We start from the raw sequence: 26,961 nt of genomic DNA on the forward strand, positions 1-26,961 counted from the left end.
AAGGTGATGTTAACCCTTTTTTTAAATGTTCCCTTCGTCTTTGTGAACAGGAGCCAATGCATCAGCACCTGACCAGCTGAGTTTAGCTTTGGCCTGGAACAGAGTGGACATAGCTCGGAGTCAAATCTTTATCTATGGACAACAGTGGCCGGTACAGTTAATGACGATTGTTACTCATTTTGCTTTCTAAACAGAAGATCCGTTGCAAGTATTACATTTTCATTGCGTTACTATTTATTAAATAATGCATATTTTCAATTTTCTTTTGCTAGAAATGAGATGTTTTCATCTCTTTATTAATTATTAAACAATGCAGATTTTCCAATTCTCTCTTTGAATTGGATACTTTCGATTGCAAACTTTTCCAGCCCTGGTGTGTCTTTTTTTTAAATTTAGAGTACCCAATTAATTTTTTCCAATTAAGAGGCAATTTAGCGTGGCCAATCCACCTCTCCTGCACATCTTTGGGTCGTGGGAGTGAAACCCACGCAAGCACGGGGAGAATGTGCAAACTCCACGCGAACAGTGACCCAGAACCGGGATTCGAACCCGGGTCCTCGCCGCCCTGAGGCAGCAGTGCTAACCACTGGGCCACCGTGATGCCCGCACTGGTGTTTTTTTAAGTGACTCTACACTGAGTGCAACACTCAAGTTAGGAAGGAATACTTTCCACTGCATCCACAAATGATCTAGAAATGCTCCAGCAGCTCAAGTCAGTTTAAGTGATGAGCAACTGCTCGAGTGTGGGCTTAACTCTAACTTGAGTGTAACTAAAGGGGGGGGGGGGGGGGGGAGACTGAAGATTGTCCTTACTGCAAGGAGTTGGGAGTGAGTATTTCAGTGACTCCAATCCAGCTGCTACGGGTTACGAATTGGTGTAATGTCTCTCGATGTATTGAAGATACATTGGGGAGCAGGAGAGCATTGAAAGCTATGAGGCAACCAATCAAAGGACCAGCTTGGGGGCTACCAAATGTGAAGGTGACAAGAGTATGGATGAACGGGAAATGGTCAGCAATGCAGCAAAGGTGATGGAGAGGTGACTAGAGTATGGAGCTCAATTCAGGGTTAAACGGGATGATGAGGTTGTACACGGGGGGTGTTTTTCAATCTAATCAAGTGGTCACAGGTGTGGAATCAATTTGTCACGAATACGGATTTCACCAAAAATGTTGGCTTCAGTTTTCAACTGAAGAGGTTTTGACTGATCCAAGACATATCATGGAATCATAGAATCATAGAATTTACATTGCAGAAGGAGGCCATTCGGCCTATCGACCCTGCACTGGCCCTTGGAAAGAGCACCCCACTTACGCTCACGACTCCACCCTACCCCCGTAACCCAGTAACCCCAACTAACCTTTTTGGACATACTCCTTTCCCTGTAGAGGACAGGCCCGTGCACGCTTCTTCTGTGGTCAACATGTCCTGGCGTTGGACTCAATCCCGGAGCTCCTGGTCCAGCTGTAGGGGGCGCTATCTCTGCGCCACATGACTTCCTATTGAAAACTATGAGGGGTTTGGCTCTCCAGCGGGTTTAAATTGATTGGCAAAAGAACCAACATGAGGATAAACTTTTTACCAATGAGTGGTTAACCAAGTGAGGGGCGTCACGGCGGCACAGTGGTTAGCACCGCTGCCTCACAGCTCCAGGGTCCCGGGTTCAATTCCAGCCTTGGGTGATTGTGTGGAGTCTGCACATCCTCCCCGTGTGTGCGTGGGTTTCCTCCGGGTGCTCCGGTTTCCTCCCACAGTCCAAAGATGTGCAGGTTAGGTGGATTGACCATGCTAAATTACCCCCTAGTATTCAAACGTTTGGATGGGATTATTCGGTTACGGGGATAGGGTGAGGTGGGCCTAGGTAGAGCGCTCTTTCCAAGGGTCAGTGCTGACTCGATGGGCCAAATGGCACTGTAGGGATGATTCTATGATTAACATCTGGAACGTACGACCTGAGAGTGTGGTGGGGGCAATTCAATCATGCCTTTCAAAAATGGAATTGGCTAATTATCGGAAGGGGGAAAAAATTGCAAGGCGAGGGGGTGGGGGGAATGCAGGGTGGTGGGAAAAGCTCAATAGCTCTGGCAGAGGGCTAGCACAGGCTGGACAGGCTGAACGGCCTCCTCAAGTGCTGAAACCATTCTAGGATTCTTTGGAAGGCCTTCAGGAGGAAGGGAATTAGAGATCGGTGATCATTGGACAGGAGCAGGGGTTTGCCAATCTTCGAGGTTCCAGGTATAGGACTAGATCTCCAGGACAAACATCCAGCGGGAATCCTCACTGGGACACTGAAGAAAATTGATTCACCTTTTTTCTCCTTGGCTGAACAATTTGCTTAAAATATTTACGATTGAGGTAAAGATAATTCGATTGGCATTGACGAACCAGCCACCAAACACCTATTCGCAGTCCAATTGGCTGTGGGAAGGCAGGGTACCACGGGATTGGAGGTGTTGTGCGACAATGACAGGAGTGTGGGGGAAGTCTTTTAATGCAACCTCCAGAGCTCCACTGGACCAGAGCTCCCACTGGACCAGAGCTCCACTGGACCAGAGCACCCACTGGACCACAGCTCCACTGGACCACAGCTCCACCGGACCACAGCTCCACTGGACCAGAGCTCCACTGGACCACAGATCCCAGTGGACTAGAGCTCCCACTGGACCAGAGCTCCCACTGGACCACAGCTCCACTGGACCAGAGCTCCCACTGGACCACAGCTCCACTGGACCACAGCTCCACTGGACCACAGCTCCACTGGACCAGAGCTCCACTGGACCACAGATCCCACTGGACCAGAGCTCCCACTGGACCAGAACTCCACTGGACCAGAGCTCCCACTGGACCACAGCTCCACTGGACCAGAGCTCCCACTGGACCACAGCTCCACTGGACCACAGCTCCACTGGACCAGAGCTGATGATCCTAAGTCTCCTGTACAAATGGCAGTCATCGCTGCACCATCTCACTGTTGCTGCGCTTGGTAGCACAGTGGTTAGCACTGTTGCTTCACAGCTCCAGGGTCCCAGGTTCAATCCCCGGCTTGGGTCACTGTGCGGAGTCTGCACGTTCTCCCCGTGTCTGCATGTGTTTCCTCCGGGTGCTCCGGTTTCCTCCCACAAGTCCCGAAAGACGTGCTTGTTAGGTAATTTGGACATTCTGAATTCTCCCACTGTGTACCCGAACAGGCGCCGGAATGTGGCGACTAGGGGATTTTCACAGTAACTTCATTGCGGTGTTAATGTCAGCCTACTTGTGACAATAAAGATTATTATTAAATAATTATCATTACTTCAGTCTAATAGAATTGTTGCATCGAACTTTATTCCAATTCAATTGTTTCGATAAAAATGTACATCAGAGATTTTTGGCAGGATTCTCGGCCCCGCCGCGACACATTTCCGCCCCGACCGGCCGGCGGGATTCTCCGTTACGCCGGCCGGTCAGCGGGGTTTCCCATTGTGGGGCAGCCCCACGCCGTCGGGAGAGCCCAGGGCGCCGGTATAACGGAGAATCCCGGCCTTTGTGCGTTTATTTTCAGCTGGCACTCTTTTTTGGAAAATTCTATTTCAGCAACACTTACAGAAAGAAAATTTGTGCAGGTTTATCCCCTGGTAAATGGCGAACCTTTTGAAGTCTTTTTTTTTAACCTGCTTCTTTAACATCCAATGGCATCAAATCTTGTTCCAGCCAGGAATCACAGAATGTTAAAGCAGAAATGGAGGCCATTCAGCCCCCCTTGCCTGTGTCCGCTCTTCGGAAAGAACTATCGAACTGATCTGGCCACTATTCCCCCTCAGTCCAACAATCCTTTCCTCAAGTATTCATCCAATTCCCTTTTTTATAGTTACTAATAAATCAGCTTCCAGTCCGCGCATTCCAAATCACAAGTTGCTGAGTAGAATAATTTCTCCTCATCTCTGCCTGTGTTTTTCTCCCAATTGTCTCAAATCTCTGATCTTCTCGACCCTCCTGCCGGTGGAAACAATTTCCCCTCATTTCCTCGAGAAAATCCCTCTGCATCTCTCTCTGCCCCTTCCTCCCAATTCTGAAAATGGTTTGGTTGCACCTTAGGCAACACTGCCCTCTGCTGCCTGAAATGGATTCCCAGTGCATCAAGGAGTGGATATTCGTGACACAGTAGTTATGTTTGTTCAACCTAGGTTCAAGTCTGTCACAAATTGATAACATTAGGGGTGCGGGCTAACGGACCCGACCCGGGTCGTGGTGAGGCTGGTTAATCGCGCAAGAGGCCGCACGATCTGGATCCCGCCCTCGATGGGCAGGATCCAGATTTGCATATCCAGGTGAGTAGTTAGTCTCACTTGAATATGTCTACGTCAGAGTTACCCGAGGCGTTGGATCGAATGGCATCACCTCAGAGACCCCGAGCGGGCGCCGTTAGGTCAGAAATGGGGTTGATCGCCGATTATTGCACCATGTTCCACGCCATTTGGACCGGCAGTTACTGAAAAAGTCTATGTATAAAGAAAACAAGATGGGGGCTATAGCCAGGCTCTGGCTGTCAAGTGGTAAGTAAGATTCACGTCACACAATTGAAGGCAATGACCATCTTCAGCAAGACACAAAACACCTTAGACATCAGCAGGGCCAGAAGATCCTGCCGCTGGCCAAATGCCATTCTATATGGTACATTCTATATGGCATGTTCTATATGGTACATTCTATATAGGTGCATTCTATATGGTATATTCTACACTGTACATTCTATATGGTACACTTATATGGTGCATTGTATATGGTACATTCCATATGGTACATTCTATATGGTACACATATATGGTACATTCTATATGGTACATTCTATGTGATGCATTCTGTATGGTACATTCTACGTGGTACAGTCTATGTGGTACATTCTGTATGGTACACCTATATGTACATTCTATATGGTACATGCTATATGGTGCATTCTATGTGGTACATTCTACATGGTACATTCTATATAGTACATTCTATATGGTACACCTATATGGTGTATTCTATATTTTGCATTCTATGTGTTACACCTATATGGTACATTCTATATGGTACATCTACTCATACAGGTTCCATTTTGCAAAAATAGCCCTCAAAATGTTCAGTGTTACAGTGGGTACCATCTCTCTCTGAGATAGGTTGGTAAAACATTTATATGGGGCACAAACTGATACTGAATCCTTTGTGTACATGGTCACTGTGATTGCATCTAATTGCTGTTGATATTTAGGTGGGCTCCCTTGAGCAGGCCATGCTTGACGCTCTAGTTCTGGACCGTGTGGACTTTGTAAAGTTGCTGATTGAGAATGGAGTTAGCATGCATCGCTTCCTCACCATCTCCCGGCTCGAGGAGCTCTACAACACTGTGAGTAATTCATTCAAACTGCCTGCTTTTCCCAATCCAGTTTGTACGGCATAAAACAATTCACGGCCTACTCCAAAGAAAAGCCTTGCATTTACCTAGCGCCCTTCACAACCTCAGCCACCTCCCAAAGAGGTCAAACGGCCAATCGGGTACTTTCTTTGAAGCGTGGCCACTGGTGTAATGTAGGGGAAACAGTGGCCAATCTGTGCATAGCAAGATCCCACAGCAAGCAATGTGATACTGCCCAGATAACCTGTTTTTGTGATATCGATTGAGGGGTAAATATTAATCAGGACTCTCCTGCCCTTCTTCAGAATAGCACCTGGGAATATTTTACTTCCGCCCACAAGGACAGAAGGCCTCAGTCTAACGTCTCATCCAAAAGTCTGCACCTCTGACTGTGCAGTACTCCCTCAGTACTACACTGGAGTGTCAGTCTGGATCTTGTGTCTGGAGCGCGACATTAACCCATTTACCCGCAGAACCATGGCCACCTCTGCTGTAAACAGATAGCCAGTTGTCTCATTGACATTCATGGTCCAGGCCTCATCCAGTTCCGTCGCCCTGCCACCTGACTTCACATGGCGATCCTACGTGACGCCTCACTCAAAGGTCTTCTATTCTGGCTAACAATGTTACATTTTGCAAAGCAGATGTGATGTCCCTGTTACTGCGATCTGACAGGCACACTAGCGATGCTGACTGATACACCTTGCAAACTCGGCTGATCTCACTGCCACCTTTATTCTGTTTCAGAGACATGGCCCATCAAATACTTTGTACCAGCTGGTCAGGGATGTTAAAAAGGTAGGTTGTAGAATAAGGTGGGTCATAAAATGATGGTCATTCGTACAAAATGTCATGTACCATTCATGCATCATGCTATTTCTCTTGTTTATTTTCCGGGGAGGAGTAGCGTTGAGGGTAGGATGTTTTGGGTGGCACGGTGGCGCACAGGTTAGCACTGCTGCCTCACGGTGCTGAGGACTGGGTTCGATCCCGGCCCTGGGTCACTGTCCGTCTGGAGTTTGCACATTCTCCCCGTGCCTGCGTGGGACTCAGCCCCTGAACCCAAAGATGTGCAGGTTAGGTGGATTGGCCACGCTAAATTGCTCCTTAATTGGAAAAAAAAGAATTGGGTACTCTAAATTTATTTTTTAAAAGCATTAAGTGGAGGGTGTTTAATCAGGTTAAGGGTTGTCAGTGATGGGGTATGACAGGCTCTTTCTCACTACTGCCATCCAGTGTCATCAGCAACCAGCCCTCGCGTTATTGTAACAATGTATAACACCCTATGGACTTGCTTCCACAAAACTCTTAACCACAAACTCAAATGTGACACCTCCAGCTCCAATACCAGCCGTTCTATGGCCTGTTCAGTGGAGACGGTTGATGTGTTGGGTGTTCTGGATCACATACAGGTCACCAACACTTGAAGTAGTGCAACACTATTTTATTAAAAGGTTAACTATTTAAACATACTCAGACTGTGGGTTAATACGATGCCAGCTTTAACTAAAGACCTTTGCCTTGTCCTAACCAGTCGATGCACTCAGCACATGGTGAATGTCTGTGTTGCAGGCTGTGAGCTCTGTGCTCCTAGCTAGCTGCTACTCGAATGAGCGGGAACTCTGATGCCCCCTGTCTTTATAGTGCGTGTGCTCTCACTGGTGATTGGCTGCGGTGTTGTGTGTGTTGATTGGTCCCACTGTGTGTCCATTGGTGTGTGTCTGCACCATGATATACTGGTGTATATTATGACAAAGGCATCGAGCAATATGGAGCTAAGGCCAGGCTAATGCAGTTGGGTGCTGACCAGCCACAATCTCATTGAATGGTGTTGGAACAAGCTGAACGGCCAACACATCAGTCCTGCTCCAATGATACCATTGAATGGCAGAGAAGGCTTGATGGGCTGAATGGCATACTCCTGCTCCCATTCCTTATCATCTTATCAAATTGCTGCTTTACTGGAGTGGAAGTCATGCCACATCTCTACAGAGCTCTGGTTAGACCCACGGTGTGGAGTACTGCTTTCAAATTCTGGGTCCCACACCTTAGAAAGGATATATTGGCGCTGGAGGGCGTACCGCACAGTATGACCAGAATGACACTGGGGCTAAAAGAGTTAAATTCTGAGGCCATGTTGCATAGACTGAGTTTGTATTTCCTTGAGTGTGGAAGATTATGGGCTGGTGTTATTGTGTTGTTCAAGAAGATGAAAGGATTTACTTAGAAACACACATAGAAAATAGAAGCAGGAGGAGGCCATTCGGCCCTTCGAGCCTGCTCCGTCCGCCATTCATTATGATCATGGCTGATCACCAAGTTCAATACCCTGATCCCACCTTCCCCTCCATATCCCTCGATCCCTTTAGCCCCAAGAGCTGTATCTAATTCCTTGTTGAAATTACACAATGTTTTGGCCTCAACTACTTTCTGTGGGAGTGAATTCCACAGATTCACCGCTCTCTGGGTGAAGACATTTCTCCTCACCTCAGTCCTAAAAGGTTTACCCCTTATCCTCAAACTATGACTCCTCATTCTGGACTCCCCCACCATCGGGAACGTTCTTTCGGAATTTATCCTGTCTGATCCTGTTAGAATTTTGTAAGTTCTATGAGATTCCCTCTCACTCTTCTAAACTCCAATGAATATAATCCCATGGTGGTAAGAGAGAGGAGATCATGTGCTGTGATTCACAGCACCCCTGCCTCTGGGCCAGAAGCTCCAGGTTTGAGTCCCACGCCAGGACTTGATGGCCGCGAAAGGTGAGTTAATTTGTGGCCAAATCGGTTGTTTATCAACCTTCAAATCCTTCCGATACACCAACAGCAGGCGATAAAAATGGGAAAAGTCTCCTGGTCAGCCAAAACCTGCAGAAGGCAATTACAAACCACTCAGTACCCTGCCAAGCGTAAACATGGACCAACACTGGGAAATTGGATTCTAAATGCATTAGGCAATTTAAGGCTTAAAAGCCTGGGGTTAGAATGTGATTGACTGTAGTCCTGCCTTTTTTAAAAAGAGGATTCTGTTTTGCCTGGTCCGGGGGGCTTTTAGCAGCCAGAAGGTGAAATTGACATAGGAATGTGTTTTTCAGTCTGGGTTAATGCACTGTGGTTTGACTGGGGAAGTCCCTGGGGAGTTAATGTGCTTTCAGGCCCTGGAAAGTTCGTTTGTTTTTCAGCTTGGGGTGATGATGTAATTGCTGGGTGGAGCTAAGAGATTTTTGAGACAGATTTTTGGGAGAAGGGTTGAAGTCCGATCTGACAACCGTCGTTTTTTTTTAAGACTACATCTAAAGGCAGTTTTCTTTCGCAGTAGGATAGTTTAAAAAAGGGTAATAATATTTAAAGCTGAGCAGTCTTATCCAAAGACAAGGAAGAATCACAGAATAATAGTGCAGAAGAGGCCCTTCAGCCCATCGAGTCTGCACCGTCACATGAAAAATACCTGCCCTGCCCACCTAATCCCATTTGCCAGCACTGGGCCCACAGCCTGGAATGTTATGACGTGCCAAGTGCTCATCCAGGTACTTTTTAAAGGCTGTGAGGCAACCAGCCTCTACCACCCTCCCAGGCCATGCGTTCCAGACCCTCACCACCCTCTGGATAAAATGGCTTTTCCTCAAATCCCCTCTAAACCTCCAGACCCTCACCTTGAACATGTCCCCCCCTCGTGACTGACTCTTCAACTATGGGGAACAGTTGCTCCCTATCCACCCTGCCTATGCCCATCGTAATCTTGTCCACCTCGATCAGGTCGCCCCTCAGTCTTCTCTGCTCCAGTGAAAACAACCCAACCTCTCTTCATAACTTAAACGTTCCAACCCAGGAAACATCCTGGTGAATCTCCTCTGCACCCCCTCCAGTGCAATCCCATCCCTCCTATAATGTGGCGACCAAAATTTGCACAGTACTTCAGCTGTGGCCTCGCCAAAGTTCTAAACAACTCCAACATGACCTCCCTGCTTTTGTAATCTCTGCCTCGATTGATAAGGGCAAGTGTCCCTTTTTCACCACCTTATTTACCTGATGTCTACCTTCAGAGATCAATGGACAAGTGTTACTCTTCCTATTACGCCAAGGTCCCTTTGTTCTTCGGAACTTCCCAGTGTCAGGCCACTCACAGTATACTTCCTTGTTAAATTACTCCTTCCAAAGTGCATCACCTCACACTTTTCAAGGTTAAATTCCATCTGCCACTTACCTGCCCATTTGACCATCCCGTCAATATCTTCCTGTGACCCAAGACACTCAACCTCATTGTTAACCACCCGGCCAATCTTTGTGTCATCCGCAAACTTACTGATCCTACTCCCCACGTAGTCATCTATGTTGTTTATATAAATTACGAATAATCGGGGACCCAGCGCGGACCCCTGTGGTACGTCACTGGACACTGGCTTCCAGTCACTAAAGCAGCCGTCTGTCATCACCCTCTGTCTCCTACAACTAAGTCATTTTTTAATCCGCCTGATCAAATTACCCTGTCCCATGTGCATTTGCCTTCTTTATAAGTCTCCCATGTGGGACCTTGTCAAAGGCTTTGCTGAAATCCATGTAAACTACATCAACTGCACTTCCCTTATCTATACACCTGGTCACGTGGTCAAAATATTCAATCAAATTTGTTAGGCATGACCTCCCTCTGACAAAGCCATGCTGACTATCCTTGATCAAACCTTACCTCTCCAAGTGGAGATAGATTCTCTCCTTCAGAATTTTCTCCAATAGTTTCCCTACCACTGGTGTGAGACTCACTGGGCTGTAGTTCCCTGGCTTATCCCTACAGCCTTTCTTAAATAGTGGAACCACATTAGCTGTTCTCCAGTCCTCTGGCACCTCCCCTGACCCAGAGAGGGATTAAAAATTTTGGTCAGAGCCCCTGCAATCTCCTCCCTCGCCTCCCACAGCATCCTGGACAATTCATTCGGACCTGGAGATCTGTCCACTTTTAAGCCTGCTAACTCCTCCAATACCTTGTCCCTCAATATGACAACTTGCTCAAGAACCTCACGGTCTCTCTCCCCGAGTTCCAGAACTACCTCCTCATTCTCTTGAGTGAAGACAGATGAGAAATATTCGTTCAACACCCTACCAATGTCCTCTGACTCCACCCACAGATTTCCGCCTTGGTCCCTAATGAAATGAAAATCGTTTATTGTCACAAGTAGGCTTCAAATGAAGTTACTGTGGGAAAGCCCCTGGTCGCCACATTCCGGCGCCTGTTCGGGGAGGCTGGTACGGGAATTGAACCGTGCTGCAGGCCTGCCTTGGTCTGCTTTAAAAGCCAGCGATTTAGCTAAACCAGCCCCCTCTTATGGGCCTCTTTCCCTGGCGATCCTCTTCCCATTGATATACTTATAGAACATCTTGGGATTTTCCCTACTTTTACCAGCCAGAGCTTTCTCATATCCACTCTTTGCTGTCCTGATTGCTTTCTTAAGCTCCGTTCTGCACTTTCTGTACTCCACTAAAGCCTCCATTGACTTGTAATTGCTACAAGTCTCTCTTTTCCTTCTCATTGTATCCTGAGTCTCTCTGGTCACCCATGGCTCTCTGGGCTTGTTACTCCTTCCTATTACTTGTTGGACCTGCACCCTCTTCATTTTCTTTTTGAATGTCCCCCATTGCTCTTCTGTAGATTTCCCCACAAGTGACTCTTTCCAGTCTACCTTGGCCAGATCCTGCCTTATTTCACTGAAATCCGCTCTCCCCCAGTCCAAAACCTATCTTTGCAACTTGTCCATTTCTTTGTCCATGGCAAGCTCAAATTGTACCTATCACTAAAATGTCCTCTGTTTAATTAGTTTAAACTCCTCCCGACAGGACTAGCAAACCCGTCAGCAAGGATGTCAGTCCCGCTCTGGTTCAGATGCAGACCGTCCCGCTTGCACAGGTCCCGCCTTCCCCAGAAGCGGTCCCAGTGATCCAGGAATCTAAAGCCCTCCCACCTGCACCAACTCTTAAGCCACGCATTAATCTGCGCTATTCTCCTATTAGGCTGAAACGACACCATTAAAGCAGCTATTTGCAGATGTTCAGCCAGAGTCTGCAGGGGTTCTAACCGGGGCCCAAATCTGTTCTGTAAAGCAAGTGTTACTCTGTGCCAAGCTGATTCGAAGCTGGATTGAGAGCTTTTTGTTTCTTTTCTCGTTGTTTAATGGGGAATTGTGTAGTAGTGTTAAGGGGTAATTGTAAGCTGTTCTTTTCGGGTGTGAAGTTAAATGGCGGAATTCTCCGGTTGCCGACGCCAAAATTGCGTTCGGCGGTTGACTGGAGAATACCCGTTTCCGACCAATTTGGGGGCGAAGCCGCTTTCGCGATGCTCTGCCCCCTCCAGAGCAGCATACTCTAGGGGTACGCCGCACGCCGTTTGGACAGCCTCAAGACGTTGCCTGAGGCCCCCCCCTCCCCCGATGCTCCACCCCCGATCGGCCGAGTTCCTGACGGCGTGAGTCACTCGTGGTCTCACCCGTCGGGAACTCGGCATGGTGGCTGCGGACTCAGTCTAGCGCCGCCAAAGTCGGGGAAGGTCCGATCCGCGGGCGGAGGGGGGGGGCTTTGGCAGGAGCTGGGGCACTGTTGGGGGGTGGTCCGGGGCTCACGAGCCAGCCAAAGGGGGGGGCACTATTCCGCAGGCCGGGTCGGCGCGCAGTGGCGCCATGTTGCACGGGGCGGCCGATGCAGGTCGCCGCCGAGTGACCATGGACCCGCCAATTCTCCGGCAGCTTGAGCCGGGCGCTCTACACTGCCAGCATGCTAGCCCCCAGCAAAATGGAGGATAGGTGGCCGTTTTATGCCAAACTTTTGGTCGTAAAACACCACTGTTCTCATGCCAGCATGAGTACATAGCCTCAAAATCGGAGAATCCAGCCCAGCGAGTTTAATATTGTATTCATAATAAAGTTTTGCTTTAAAATACCAAAGCTTTATTTTCTTCATGCAATAACTCCTTCACAGTCTCACAAGATAAAATAAAATATCGGGGTTTCTGCCCACATCCTAGCTGCTGTTGGGGCCTGGTGTGGGACCGTAATAATGTCCACCAACATCCGCTGAGCACATGGTACCTGGAGGGAGAGAGTTAGAGAGGAAACTATTTCCTCCGGTGGGGAGGACCAGAACAAGAGGGCAGGACCTTCAAATTGGGGATTGGCTATTCAGGGGTGATGCAAGGAAGCACTTCTTCACACAAAGGGGAATGGAAATCTGGACCTTTCTCTCTCTCTCTCCCCCCCCCCCCCCCCCCCCCCCGAAGGCCGGTGGATCATTTCAAAATTGTTCGGAAAGTATTTTAACGCTTACGGAACCAAGGTGAGTAACTGGAGTTGAGATACAAACCTTTCAACACCAGGTTAAAGTCCAACAGGGTTGTTTTGAATCACTTGAAGTTTCACCTGAGGAAGGAGCAGCGCTCCGAAAGCTAGTGATTCGAAACAAACCTGTTGGACTTTAACCTGGTGTTGTAAGACCTCTTACTGGGCCCACCCCAGTCCAACGTCGTCATCTCCACATCAAAGATACAAATGAACCATGGTTTCACTGAATGGCAGCACAGGTGTGAGAGGCTGAATGGCCTCTGGTTTATCTGTAATTGTTCAGGTAGCGAAGACTGCAACAATTGCATTTTGTACATAGTTATTTTCAGGTGTACTTGTTCAGTTCACACTTGTGTGGGCTCGAATTAAATGGATTAAGACTGTTGTAGGATATCACTTTTTCCATTAAATTAAGAATGAGAAATTAAGTGCAAGCGCTGCTCGTGCTGCGGAGCCCGATTGCAAGCCGGTGGTGCGTCTCTCAATGTAAATCTGTATGGTGCAAATTGGCCAAGTCAAATCACAAAATTGTGACACACACTTGGCATTAACAACAAAAGCTGACGGGGAACGTTTCTGTTCCACATAATGAATCCGGAATGATGAAGATTTACAGGGACGATGGAATGGGACTCGCGAAGGATTGTTTTAGCCAGAAATGTGATCACTTTTTGTCGCTAGCTGTGGACTTTCCTGAACACAGTCTTGCAGTTCCATCATCTCACAAGCATTATCCATGTGTTACACCGGAATGATTTTATGAACGAGCACAGGATCTGGAGAAGAGGGGAAAAGATGTCCCAGTCGATCTGTTAAACAAATCACTTACAAATTGAGAATGCCTGGCCCGGCGGGAAATATAATCTCCTCTTCAAAATATTTATAGGTTTACTGGGTGAGACGGTGGAAAAGTCGCATTGGACAAGGCTCCAGAGATTCTGGGGACCTGGGTTCAAATCCCACTATGGCAGATGGTGGATTTTGAATCCAATAAAAATTTGGAAATAAAAGTTGAATAGTGACCAAGAAACCATTGGTAATTGTCGTAAAAACCCATCTGGTTCACTAATGTCCTACAGGGAAGGAAATTAGTCATCCTTACCCTACATGTGCCTCCAGCCCCCCAATAATGTGGTTGACTCCTGTCTGCCCTCTGAAATGGCCGAGCAAACCATTCAGTTGTATCAAAACTGCCAGAAGGTCTAAACAGAACAAATGGCTTGGCAGCACCACTACAGACCGTATTAGCCAAGTGCTAACGGACATAGCTGCTAAACTGGGTCTTTGACAGGTAGTAAGGGAACCAACAAGAGGGAACAACATATTTGACCCCATCCTCACAATCCTGCCTGCCTACCATAGATGAATCTGTCCATGATAATATCGGAAGGAGTGACCACCACACAGTCCTTGTGGAGACAAAGACCCAATTTTACATTGCTGATGCCCACCATTGTGTTCATAGAATCATAGAATTGACAGTGCAGAAGGAGGCCATTCGGCCCATCGAGTCTGCACCGGCTCTTGGAAAGAGCACCCTACCCAAGGTCAACACCTCCACCCTATCCCCAAAACCCAGTAACCCCACCCAACACTAAGGGCAATTTTGGACACTAAGGACAATTTATCATGGCCAATCCACCTAACCTGCACATCTTTGGACTGTGGGAGGAAACCGGAGCACCCGGAGGAAACCCACGCACACACGGGGAGAACGTGCAGACTCCGCACAGACAGTGACCCAGCCAGGAATCGAACCTGGGACCCTGGAGCTGTGAAGCAATTGTGCTATTCACAATGCTACCGTGCTGCCCACTAATATGTTGCCTAAAGAAAAACTGTCCATGGTGTGTACCCATAAAACACAGGATAAAAATGTTTTTTAACGCACGGCATCAGCATTTTACTAAACAATAGTAATCAACAGGCCCGTATTGTTCCTGAAAGATGTCCTTCTGAGCTGACAGAGGGATGCTTTTACCAATTCAAACCTCTGACACCATCATCGTTGAAGGGAATGTGTTTGTGATGCAAAATATTCCAGTTACTTATTGAAACTTATCCCTTCTCTCCAAGCGTGAATATCAAGCTTTCAGCTGGATCTATTTTCAGGTGAATGGATTTAAAACCTGCATGGCATATAAATGTTATTAAAATCTACGCAACGGGCAGTCTAAGTATCCATTGCATGCATTTGAAATGACGCTGATGAGTAATATTATTCGTTCATTTTAAACCCATCAATTAATATCCAGCGATAATGGGGGTGGCAGAGTGGTAATGCTACTGGACTAATAATCCAGAGCGCCGAGGCGAATTCGCTGGGCGATGGGTTCACGTCCCACCACGGCCCCTTCAATTAATATTAATTATATTACAATTATAAATTCAATCCATAAATCTGGAATTGTTAGCTAGTCTCAGTCATGGCGACCATGAAACTATCATCGGCTGTTGTTAAACAAAACATCCGGTTCACTAATGCCCCCGAAGGGAAGGACATCGGCCGTCCTTACCCTGGTCTGGCCTACATGTGACCCCCCACTGGTCCCTGGGATGGCCACGCAGATGAAGGGCAGCGAGAGAATGGGCAATAAATTGCTGGCCTTGCCGGGGACGCCCGCATCCCACCGAGGAATAAATAATCAATTTGCTGCGCCCATGTTGACTTGTAAATGTAAAAGTTCTCTGTCTTGTGTATTTGGTGTCCGACAGGGGAACCTCCCTCCCGATTACAGGATCAGTTTAATAGACATCGGCCTTGTGATTGAAACCCTGATGGGAGGGGCGTATCGCTGCAACTACACTCGGAAAAGATTTCGAACCCTGTACCACAACCTGTTTGGTCCAAAAAGGGTGAGTCATTTATATTTTTGAAAAGCTCAGACTGATCACGGCCACGAGAGACTGTGACATTATTGTGTTAAATTGTCCGTGCATGGGAGGTGAGGCATTGGCTAGGCCAGCAATTGTTGCCCATCCCTAACTGCTCCTGGGAAGGTGGTGGTGAGCTGCCTTCATGAACCGCTGCAGTCCGTGTGGTGTAGGTACATCTGCAGTGCTGTTAGGGAGGGAGTCCTGTGCTTGGTAGGGGTCGGGGGGGAATCCGGGGGTGCAGCCCTGGGTGGGGGGTGGTGCGCTGGGGTATTGGGGATGAGTGGGGGAGTCTGCGGGCCTTGGAGGCGAGGGTGGACATGCGGGTGTGCCATCCCAACCCCTGGACCCATGTGTTCCGATATTCAGGACGCCAAAGCATGTAATGAGGCAGTGGGGAAGGGAACACTGACAAAGGAGAGTATTTGCAGGCACGGAGATGGGTTGAAGTGTGTATACTTCAATGCAAGAAGCATCAGGAATAAGGTGGGTGAACTTAAGGCATGGATCGGTACTTGGGACTACGATGTGGTGGCCATCACGGAAACGTGGATAGAAGAGGGGCAGAAATGGTTGTTGGAGGTCCCTGGTTATAGATGTTTCAATAAGATTAGGGAGGGTGGTAAAAGAGGTGGGGGGGTGGCATTATTAATTAGAGATAGTGTAACAGCTGCAGAAAGGCAGTTCGAGGAGTATCACCCTATTGAGGTAGTATGGGTTGAAGTCAGAAATAGGAAAGGAGCAGTCACCTTGTTAGGAGTTTTCTATAGGCCCCCCAATAGTAGCAGAGATGTGGAGGAACAGATTGGGAAACAGATTTTGGAAAGGTGCAGAAGTCATAGGGTAGTAGTCATGGGCGACTTTAACTTCCCAAATATTGAGTGGAAACTCTTTAGATCAAATAGTTTGGATGGGGTGGTGTTTGTGCAGTGTGTCCAGGAAGCTTTTCTAACACAGTATGTAGATTGTCCGACCAGAGGAGGGGCAATATTGGATTTAGTACTGGGTAATGAACCAGGGCAAGTGGTAGATTTGTTAGTGGGGGAGCATTTTGGAGATAGTGACCACAATTCTGTGACTTTCACTTTAGTAATGGAGAGGGATAGGTACGTGCAACAGGGCAAGGTTTACAATTGGGGGAAGGGTAAATACGATGTTGTCAGACAAGAATTGAAGTGCATAAGTTGGGAACATAGGCTGGCAGGGAAGGACACAAGTGAAATGTGGAACTTGTTCAAGGAACAGGTGCTACGTGTCCTTGATATGTATGTCCCTGTCAGGCAGGGAAGAGATGGTCGAGTGAGGGAACCATGGTTGACAAGAGAGGTTGAATGTCTTGTTAAGAGGAAAAAGGTGACTTATGTAAGGCTGAGGAAACAAGGTTCAGACAGGGCATTGGAGGGATACAAGATAGCCAGGAGGGAACTGAAGAAAGGGATTAGGAGAGCTAAGAGAGGGCATGAACAATCTTTGGCAGGTAGGATCAAGGAAAACCCCAAGGCCTTTTACACATATGTGAGAAATATGAGAATGACTAGAGCGAGGGTAGGTCCGATCAAGGACAGTAGCGGGAGATTGTGTATTGAGTCTGAAGAGATAGGAGAGGTCTTGAATGAGTACTTTTCTTCTGTATTTACAAATGAGAGGGGCGATATTGTTGGAGAGGACAGTGTGAAACAGATTGGTAAGCTCGAGGAAATACTTGTTAGGAAGGAAGATGTGTTGGGCATTTTGAAAAACTTGAGGATAGACAAGTCCCCTGGGCCTGACGGGATATATCCAAGGATTCTATGGGAAGCAAGAGAAGAAATTGCAGAGCCGTTGGCAATTATCTTTTCGTCCTCACTGTCAACAGGGGTGGTACCAGGGGATTGGAGAGTGGCGAATGTCGTGCCCCTGTTCAAAAAAGGAACTAGGGATAACCCTGGGAATTACAGGCCAGTTAGTCTTACTTCGGTGGTAGGCAAAGTAATGGAAAGGGTACTGAAGGATAGGATTTCTGAGCATCTGGAAAGACACTGCTTGATTAGGGACAGTCAGCACGGATTTGTGAGGGGTAGGTCTTGCCTTACAAATCTTATTGAATTCTTTGAGGAGGTGACCAAGCATGTGGATGAAGGTAAAGCAGTGGATGTAGTGTACATGGATTTTAGTAAGGCATTTGATAAAGTTCCCCATGGTAGGCTTCTGCACAAAGTAAGGAGGCATGGGATAGTGGGAAATTTGGCCAGTTGGATAACGAACTGGCTAACCGATAGAAGTCAGAGAGTGGTGGTGGATGGCAAATATTCAGCCTGGATCCCAGTTACCAGTGGTGTACCGCAGGGATCAGTTCTGGGTCCTCTGCTGTTTGTGATTTTCATTAATGACTTGGATGAGGGAGTTGAAGGGTGGGTCAGTAAATTTGCAGACGATACGAAGATTGGTGGAGTTGTGGATAGTAAGGAGGGCTGTTGTCGGCTGCAAAGAGACATAGATAGGATGCAGAGCTGGGCTGAGAAGTGGCAGATGGAGTTTAACCCTGAAAAGTGTGAGGTTGTCCATTTTGGAAGGACAAATATGAATGCGGAATACAGGGTTAACGGTAGAGTTCTTAGCATTGTGGAGGAGCAGAGAGACCTTGGGGTCTATGTTCATACATCTTTGAAAGTTGCCACTCAAGCGGATAGAGCTGTGAAGAAGGCCTATGGTGTGCTCGCGTTCATTAACAGAGGGATTGAATTTAAGAGCCGTGAGGTGATGATGCAGCTGTACAAAACTTTGGTAAGGCCACATTTGGAGTACTGTGTACAGTTCTGGTCGCCTCATTTTAGGAAGGATGTGGAAGCTCTGGAAAAGGTGCAAAGAAGATTTACCAGGATGTTGCCTGGAATGGAGAGTAGGTCTTACGAGGAAAGGTTGAGGGTGCTAGGCCTTTTCTCATTAGAGTGGAGAAGGATGAGGGGCGACTTGATAGAGGTTTATAAGATGATCAGGGGAATAGATAGAGTAGACAGTCAGAGACCTTTTCCCCAGGTGGAACACACCATTACAAGGGGACATAAATTTAAGGTGAAAGGTGGAAGATATAGGAGGGATATCAGAGGTAGGTTCTTTACCCAGAGAGTAGTGGGGGCATGGAATGCACTGCCTGTGGAAGTAGTTGAGTCGGAAACATTAGGGACCTTCAAGCAGCTGTTGGATAGGTACATGGATTACGGGAAAATGAAATAGTGTAGATTTATTTGTTCTTAAGGGCAGCACGGTAGCATTGTGGATAGCACAATTGCTTCACAGATCCATGGTCCCAGGTTCGATTCCGGCTTGGGTCATTGTCTGTGCGGAGTCTGCACGTCCTCCCCGTGTCTGCGTGGGTTTCCTCCGGGTGCTCCTGTTTCCTCCCACAGTCCAAAGATGTGCGGGTTAGGTGAATTGGCTAATGATAAATTGCCCTTAATGTCCAAATTGCCCTTGGTGTTGGGTGGAGGTGTTGAGTTTGGGTAGGGTGCTCTTTCCAAGAGCTGGTGCAGACTCAAAGGGCCGAATGGCCTCCTTCTGCACTGTAAATTCAATGATAATCTATGATTAATCTAGGACAAAGTTTCGGCACAACATCGTGGGCCGAAGGGCCTGTTCTGTGCTGTATTTTCTATGTTCTATGTTCTATGTTCCTGTGCTGGGGGCAACCCAGCCCCTGCCTGTCTGCCCCACCCACCACCCACAAGTCCCACTGACTGCAGAGGCCTCTGGCCTTGCGGCTGAAAGCTATTGCTAATGGGGAATTGGCAATAGCGGTCAGTTGAATACTTCACACATCACAAGTGGATTCCTGTGGGTGGGGTGGGGGGGGGGGGGGGGGGGTCCATGTAACATGTGGGGCTCATTGCCTTGCATCCCAATCACACCTTGATGCCTGGACACTGTGCTTGAACACTGCGGGAGGCAAAACCACACACTCAACCTCCGAACACCCAGGGGATGGGCCCAAGCCCTGGGCACATGCCCGCGGCCGGGTGTGCCTGGGCAGGGTGTATCGGATGGGGAGGTAGGGCATGGGATTGATGCTTGGCCTGCATCGCGGAACAAAGAGCCAGAGTAATCACACTGGTTGTGCTGAGGGTATTTTACTGTTCCTTGTACAAGTGTACATCACTGCCCCACTATCCCAATGGTGCCGCACTGACTGTCCTCACCCTACCCCCCCCAAGCCCCCCATAAAACCCTATCCCCCTCTCCTACACAATGTACACTCCACTCCTTACCCCCCCCCCCCCCCCCCCCCCACCCCCAGTGCCCCCTCAGTGATGCTCAACGTGCCTGGCCCTCCTAGCTCGACCACTACGCCTAGGTATTTCCCCAGGATGCACATCAGAGGTGGAAGCAGTCAGCTGCTTACCTCATCCATGGCCTACAATGCCCATGGCGGGCGTCTTCTGGGGGCTCTGGTACCGGTGGGCCCCGGTTCACAGCCATGTCGCCCTATTCTGAGTGCTGGCTGCAACAGAGGGGTAGAACTCACGAGTGCTGGTGGCCACCGTCGCCAGTCCATAGGTTGGGTCCAGCTCGGCACTCAACGCCCCCTCCTCCAGCTCGATGCCCATAGGGCCCAGGGGTTCACCTCGGGACGGAGGGACAGCTGGTTCGAGCTCCGACTGTCCCTGCATCATCTGGCCCTGCGTGCCCTTGCTGCTCCCTAATGTCTGCACTAACGTGTCGATGCCCTCAGTGATGCCCCTCAGTAATTGGGACAAGCTCCGCAGCGCCTTGGCAATTCCCATCGAGAGTGGGGCATGTCCTGCAGAACCCCAGCAAGATCATCCTGGTACTGGGTCACGTGCCCCAGTGAGTCGGACATATTGCCGAAACCCTCAGCCACGGCCGTCACCGACGACGCATTTCCTTGGACACTTTCACTCATGCTGCTGACGTTGTGTACCAGGCTCTTGGTCGCTTGTGTTGGCCTCGGTGCCACGCATTGCCGGCACCATCTCCTGCACCCCTAGCCTCTGGGGCTCCGCCAAGCAATTATGGATGTGCTGGAGTGTCGCTGACATCTCCCTCTGAATGTCCCGGCCGCTCCCTATCGTCTCCGTTGTCTTGTTATGCTCTAGGCATAGCATAAGCGGCTTCCTTGTGGTGCACTTGACAAAGGAAGGTTCAGACGTGGAGATAACTTCAACACGTTTATTAAACTATTTACACTTCTATTACTCGGGTTCGACACTACTGCTAATCCTACTATAGCTACCCAGACTGACTAACCAGTTGCTGCAATCCACGTGGTGGGTGTAATATTGAATCAACCCTGTGTCTCTACTCATTGACTGTCTCCACTGGAAAGAGGCAGATCATGTGTGTGGTGTCCTTTATATGTGGGTTGGTGTAATGCCCCCCTGTGGTCGTGTCACCTCCTTGTGTATCGTGAATGCCCATTGGTCGTGTCCTATCTTACTGACCTATTGGTTGAGTGTCTGTGTGTCATGTCTCTGGTGCTCACTCTAGTGTCTAGCTAGTCTACATATCACCACATCCGTCAGCTCCAGGATTGCATGTTCCAGAGGCTCAGCAACTGGCTGGGACCCAGCTGGGTCCTCAGATCCAGCAGACCTCCGGCTGCTGTCCCGCCTGGGGGTCCCCGCCTCCACCTGATGTGCATCATCAGCAGTGTGGCGCTCACCAGAATGTGCCCCAGAAGCCTGACCACTAACATGTCCCACCGAGGTGTGTGAATCTGCACTGGGGGAGGGTGGGGATGACAACCGTGATGCATCAACTGTGGCATTCTCACAGCGCTCCTCCAAGGAGGTCTCATGGGAGGCAGAGGAGGGGGGACCCACCCCGGGTGGGCCGGCTCCATCGGCTGGAGTAGCTGCGGGAGAATGGACATGTGGTCAGCGGGAGGGATGGGTCAGTCTGTATGGCAATAACAACTCGCATGTGACAGTCCACCCGAGTGGCCCAGGTGAATCCTCACCATTGTGGTGTGCACCAACCTGCGCACTGGTGACCGCTCTGTCCTCGGCCACCCTCATAACCTCCAGGGCCATGCCTCAAAGATAGTGAGGATGTGTATGTCTGGCAGCCCTCCGCCAGTCTGGGCCCTCCCCCGGCGATTGTGGGAGAGCCTCTCCTGCGGAGACACAGAGACGGCATCGTTAGCCGCAGGCGTGGTTCACAGTGAGGGGAGGGGGGTGGTATGAATGAAGGGGTGGGGTGATGGGAGTGTTGGGGTGGAGGGGGTGGGGGTGAAGGGTGGGTAGGGGCGGCACATGGAGGGTTGAGGGAGGCTGGGGGTGGGAAGGTTTCAGGAGGGGGTGGTCAAGGCACCCGTGCTGCCCGGTGTAAGTCGTTGGCCTTCTTGCTGCACGGGAGGTCAGTCCTCCTGGTCACACTGCCCGAGCTGACCGCCGCTGCCACTACATCCCAGGCGGCACCAGCTGCTCTGTGGCTCTCCCTCCAGGACCCTCGGGGGGGGGGGGGGGGGGGGGGGGGGGGGGGGAACAGGACATCCCACCTGGCCTCCACATCGAGGTGCCTCCCGAGCTCCACGTCTCCAAACCTTGTGCCCGGTCATCTTGGCACCATGGCTACGAGCTGCGTGGGGTCATAGAATTTATAGAATTTACAGTGCAGAAGGAGGCCATTCGGCCCATCGAGTCTGCACCGGCTCTTGAAAAGAGCACCCCACCCAAGCCCACACCTCCACCCTATCACCATAACCCAGTAACCCCACCCAACACTAAGGGCAATTTTGGACACTAAGGACAATTTAGCCATGGCCAATCCACCTAACCTGCACATCTTTGGACTGTGGGAGGAAACCGGAGCACCCGGAGGAAACCCACGCACACACGGGGAGAACATGCAGACTCCGCACAGACAGTGACCCAAGCCGGGAATCGAACCTGGGAACCTGGAGCTGTGAAGCAATTGTGCTATCCACAATGCTACCGTGCTGCTCGGTTGTGCAAGTGCTGCTCGACCTTGATAGTGAGGGACTGGCGAATGCAGTGCCAGTGAATCAGCGGGCGAGCCTTCATTTGAGGTGAGATGCCCGTGACTGGATCAATCAATGTTGAATAGCGTTGCCGGCCTCGCTGGGCAGAGCAACGGGAAACACGCGGTGGTTTCCGATCGCTACCACACTTAGAAATCTTCCCGGAGAATCGCGCCCTGAGTGTCGACATCCCTATGAATGAATAAAAGAAGCGTATATGGGCAGCACGGTGGCGCAGTGGGTTAGCACTGCTGCCTCATGGCGCCGAGGTCCCAGATTCGATCCCGGCCCTGGGTCACTGTCCGTGCAGAGTTTGCACATCCACATCGAACCAACCTGCCTAACACGTCAGCCCCCACAACCCAAAGATGTGCAGGGTGGGTGGATTGGCTGCGCTAAATTGCCCCTTAATTGGAAAAAATGAATTGACTGCTCTAAATGTTTAAAAAAAGGAAAGTGTCATTCAAATGATTTTCCTCCAATGTACTTTTTCAATGGATATTTAACAATTTGTCAATGCGAAAACCCCATTCAGTAGTCTCAACATTTACCTGCAACACGTGTTGCTACTGTAGGTGCGTTTGAGATTAACATTTGTAATGTTCAATGATCGATATATCCCTCCCTCTCCCCAACTCCCTCAGCAAATCTCCCCTTCCATACCTGTCCACACCCCTCCCCGTTCATACATTCCCTTTCCCTCACCCCTTCCTCTCTGCATATTCCCCACACCCTCCACACATCTCCCCACCTCTCCTCTACCTTCACATCTCTTCACCCTCCCCCACTTCTCCACACATCTCTCTCCCACCCTCAGCTGTCCCTCCCTATCCCTTTCCACTTGCATCTCTCTCCCTACCCAGCTCCCACCTTTTTTCCCTTTCTTCCCTCTCTCCAGCTCCCTTCCTCCTCCCTTCAACTATCTCCCCATCCACCCCTCTCCCACTCCTCTTCCTCTTTCTCTAATCCGCGAACTACAGCTCCGCCTTCCCTCCTTCCCATTCCAACTCCCCCTTCATCTTTCCCTCTCTCCCATCTTCGTCCCCTCACACCTCCCCTCCTTCTCCCACCCTGCTCCATCTCCCCTTGCCCCCAGCTCCACTTCTACCCCTCACCCCCTTCCCCTACCTCACCACTGTACTCCTCCTTCTACCCTTCCACCTCCAGCTCTTTCTGCACCTTCCCCTTCCCTCCCTCTCCCTCCAGCCCTTCCCTCTCCATTCCCATCCCACTGCTCCTCTCCCTCCCTCGCTTGCTCTGTCTAACTCCCCTTCTCCCCTCACTCACTCTCCTTGACTCCGCCCCTTTGCATTACCTCACCTGACGCTCCCCATCCTCCCTCTTACTCTCTGTCCTGGGTCCCGATGGCCTGTAACTCCATTGGCCTGAGTACTGACGAGAATGTCCAGTATGGATGCTGTTGGTACATATTAGAAGATGAAAGAGAGGATTCCCTCAAATAATCGAGGGGAACTTAATCTCTTATTAATTAAAAGAACAAATTTCAAGACGTTTCCCAAAGGTTTTTGTTTTGATGAGCAGAGTTCCATAGATGTTCAGCCATCTTGGATTTAATGTTAGGTACAACCCTGTCCCAGATGACAATCTGGGTACTTTTCCAGTGTGCTCGCCTCTGCAATTTGTTGAGACCATTCCATGCAACTTTATCACCCCACAAGCATCCTTCAATCATAGAATTTACAGTGCAGAAGGAGGCCATTCGGCCCATCGAGTCTGCACCGGCCCTTGGAAAGAGCACCCTACTTAAGCCCACACCTCCACCCTATCCCCGTAACCCAGTAACCCCACCTAGCCTTTTGGACACTAAGGGCAATTTAGCATGGCCAATCCACCTAACCTGCACGTCTTTCGACTGTGGGAGGAAACCGGAGCACCCGGAGGAAACCCACGCACACACGGGGAGAACGTGCAGACTCCGCACAGGCAGTGACCCGAAGCCGGAATTGAACTCGGGTCCCTGGAGCTGTAAGGCAGCAGTGCTAACCACTGTGCCGTGTGCCGCCTGCTCAGCATTATCAATTATTCTGTATCTAGTCATCTAAAACCATGTACAGGATCATACACACTTAAGAGAATGTCACACCGTCTAGACATCAGATAATCACCAGAATACCAAGATGGTTCTGTCCTCAGATTCCATTTCCGTGACATAAGGTAGAATCTTGTGGAGGCCGTGGGAGTACGGCCTGGTTTGGCCTGGTCACTGGAAAGCCAGCGAGAGACCTGTGTTCCTCCATTGGTGAGGGCCCACCAACCCACAAACCAATCAGGCAGTTGAGAGGCTAGCGGGTAAGTTTGCCCCCAGGATCAGGACCTGCGGGGGTAGGGGTTGGGAGGCGGGGACAGAGGCCACGCCTACCAAGAGCTGGCAGCCAATGAGAGGCCAGCAGCTCTTTGACTCAGCAGTGCCACTGGGGAGGCGGTGGCTGTTGCAGGAATTACACACACCAGAGGCCCAGGGTGGGGGAGCGATCCAGGCGACAGATAATGGCGGGAGGGGAGGGCTTTTGTGGAGAAGGGGATGTTGAGGGGGAGGATGGTTAGTAACAAGGTCAGGGAGGGGGTGGATCCCAATGGGCCTCCCTTTTCAATCAGTTACTGAGTGCCTTGGAAGGAATTACTCCCCACCAACCCCGTATCACGCCACCCCCACCCCCCCACCCCCCACCCCCCAGGAGACGACAAGCAGCCCACGCAAGTTTACTTGGGCACACCACAAGATGACAAGCCCACCCACAGTTGGGTCAATACCAACGGCAGAAGGATTTTTCCCTGAAGTGATCACACAATGCTGACTTCAGGGACACAATTGACGATGGGCCGGCAGTGCTGTCCAAGGGCCTCCCACACCGGACGTATTTGGGGTGGAGGTGGGAAGGTGGCAACTGTTGATCCTCAACTGCCACCTTCACGCACAATGAAATGCCCTCCCCACACCTCCGGCACACCACCTGAGAGGGCGGCCCCACCACCTTCTTCAGCAGGTATTGGTGAGTAGATTGCAACTCTTCCTCCTCCTGCATCAATCTCACTGGCTACAAATGACAAGAATTGGTGGCTGGAAGCTCATTCGACCAATGTTCCCAATGCGCATGAATGAGGGGTTCAGAATTTAGCCGATTATAAGTTAAATTCAGTCCAAGGGAGTGCTCATTGAAAACTGTGATGAGAACCGTGGCTCTGTGGGCCACACCTGTTAAGTGGCAACAGTAGCATTGTATACTGGACCTATAATCTACAGGCCTGGGCCTCCTCACCTGAAGGTGTGAGGTTCAATGCCCACCACAGCAGCTGGATCGACTCTCGCAAGCCACTCAGTGGTCAAGAGGCTGTCTCGTCACCACCTTACCCAAGGGCAGCTAGGGGTGGTCAACAAAGCCTGGTCTTGCTGGTGATGTCCGATCCCCATGAGTGGATTAAAAATAAATACTAAACCTAAAATATTCAGCATCTGTGGAGAGAGAAACAGACTTCAATATTCTTTTTCCCCTTTATTATGTTATGGGATGTGGGCATGATTTCTTACCCCATCCCTAATTTCCCTGAAACCGACGGGCTTACTAGGCCATCTCAGAGGGGCAGTTACGAGTCAACCACATTGCTGTGGGTCAGGAGTCACATGTAGGCCAGACCGGGTAGGGACGGCAGATTTCCCTCCCTAGTGAACCAGCCGGGGATTTTTTTTCTCGTAGCAGTTATGTCCCGTAGTCACTTTAACGAGGGCGAGGGGAAGCCCCACCGAGCAGAAATGGGGAAACGGTGGGCGGGATTATTCCTTGCCCGCCGCTGAAACGCACGCGGTCGCGGCGCCGTTTGAACGTCATTATCGAGCCCACCCGCGATGCTCCGCCTCCGATGGGCCGAGTTCCCGATGGCGTGGGCCACGGGTGGTCTCAGCGGTCGTCAACTTGGCATGGCGGCTGCGGAGAGAGAGAGAGAGAGAGAGGGGGGGGGTGTGCGGACACCGTCCAGCACCGCCATAATCCACCGAGAGCCGTGCCGTTGGCCGGGGGGGCCTCTGCCAGGGCTGGGGGGAGTGGTGGTGGTGGGGGGGTGGGGCAGGAGGTGGGTTGTGGGGTCGGGGTGCGCGGGTACGCTGTCCAGCACAACCATCTTTTCCGGCACGACCGGTGCGTGTGTGTGTGTGGTGGGGGGGGGGGGGGGGGTGGGGGGGGGGGGGCGTAAGGGTAGGCGTTCGCGCGGCTGCACAGCTTGTCAGCCCTGCACGTGTCCAGCACGGACCCGCCAACTCGCCCACCATTTTTCACGGGTGTTTCTCGTGGCACCGGTGCCAGTCCCTCACCAGTACCCGTACGGTGAAACACCACGGATCCTCCGTGGGCGTCAGCGCTTCGACGCAGGAACGGAGAATGCAGCCCAACGTTTGTATTTACAGCT

The 26,961-nt window shown here is 50.1% G+C and overlaps 1 protein-coding gene across 8 annotated transcripts in view; it reads left to right on the forward strand.

Annotated features, from left to right (window-relative positions):
• trpm3 (transient receptor potential cation channel, subfamily M, member 3) overlaps nucleotides 1-26,961 on the forward strand; it is a 416,706-nt gene that overhangs the window by 337,240 nt on the left and 52,505 nt on the right. For all 8 annotated transcript variants that reach the window (XM_072517384.1, XM_072517386.1, XM_072517382.1 and 5 more), the window contains 5 exons: nucleotides 51-151; nucleotides 5,231-5,365; nucleotides 6,122-6,172; nucleotides 14,769-14,804; nucleotides 15,408-15,548. In XM_072517384.1, coding sequence (XP_072373485.1) covers nucleotides 51-151; nucleotides 5,231-5,365; nucleotides 6,122-6,172; nucleotides 14,769-14,804; nucleotides 15,408-15,548 — 464 coding nt within the window. The remainder of the gene's footprint in view (nucleotides 1-50; nucleotides 152-5,230; nucleotides 5,366-6,121; nucleotides 6,173-14,768; nucleotides 14,805-15,407; nucleotides 15,549-26,961) is intronic.

Source organism: Scyliorhinus torazame, chromosome 9 (genome assembly GCF_047496885.1).
Source record: "Scyliorhinus torazame isolate Kashiwa2021f chromosome 9, sScyTor2.1, whole genome shotgun sequence".
NCBI classification, from domain to species: domain Eukaryota; kingdom Metazoa; phylum Chordata; class Chondrichthyes; order Carcharhiniformes; family Scyliorhinidae; genus Scyliorhinus; species Scyliorhinus torazame.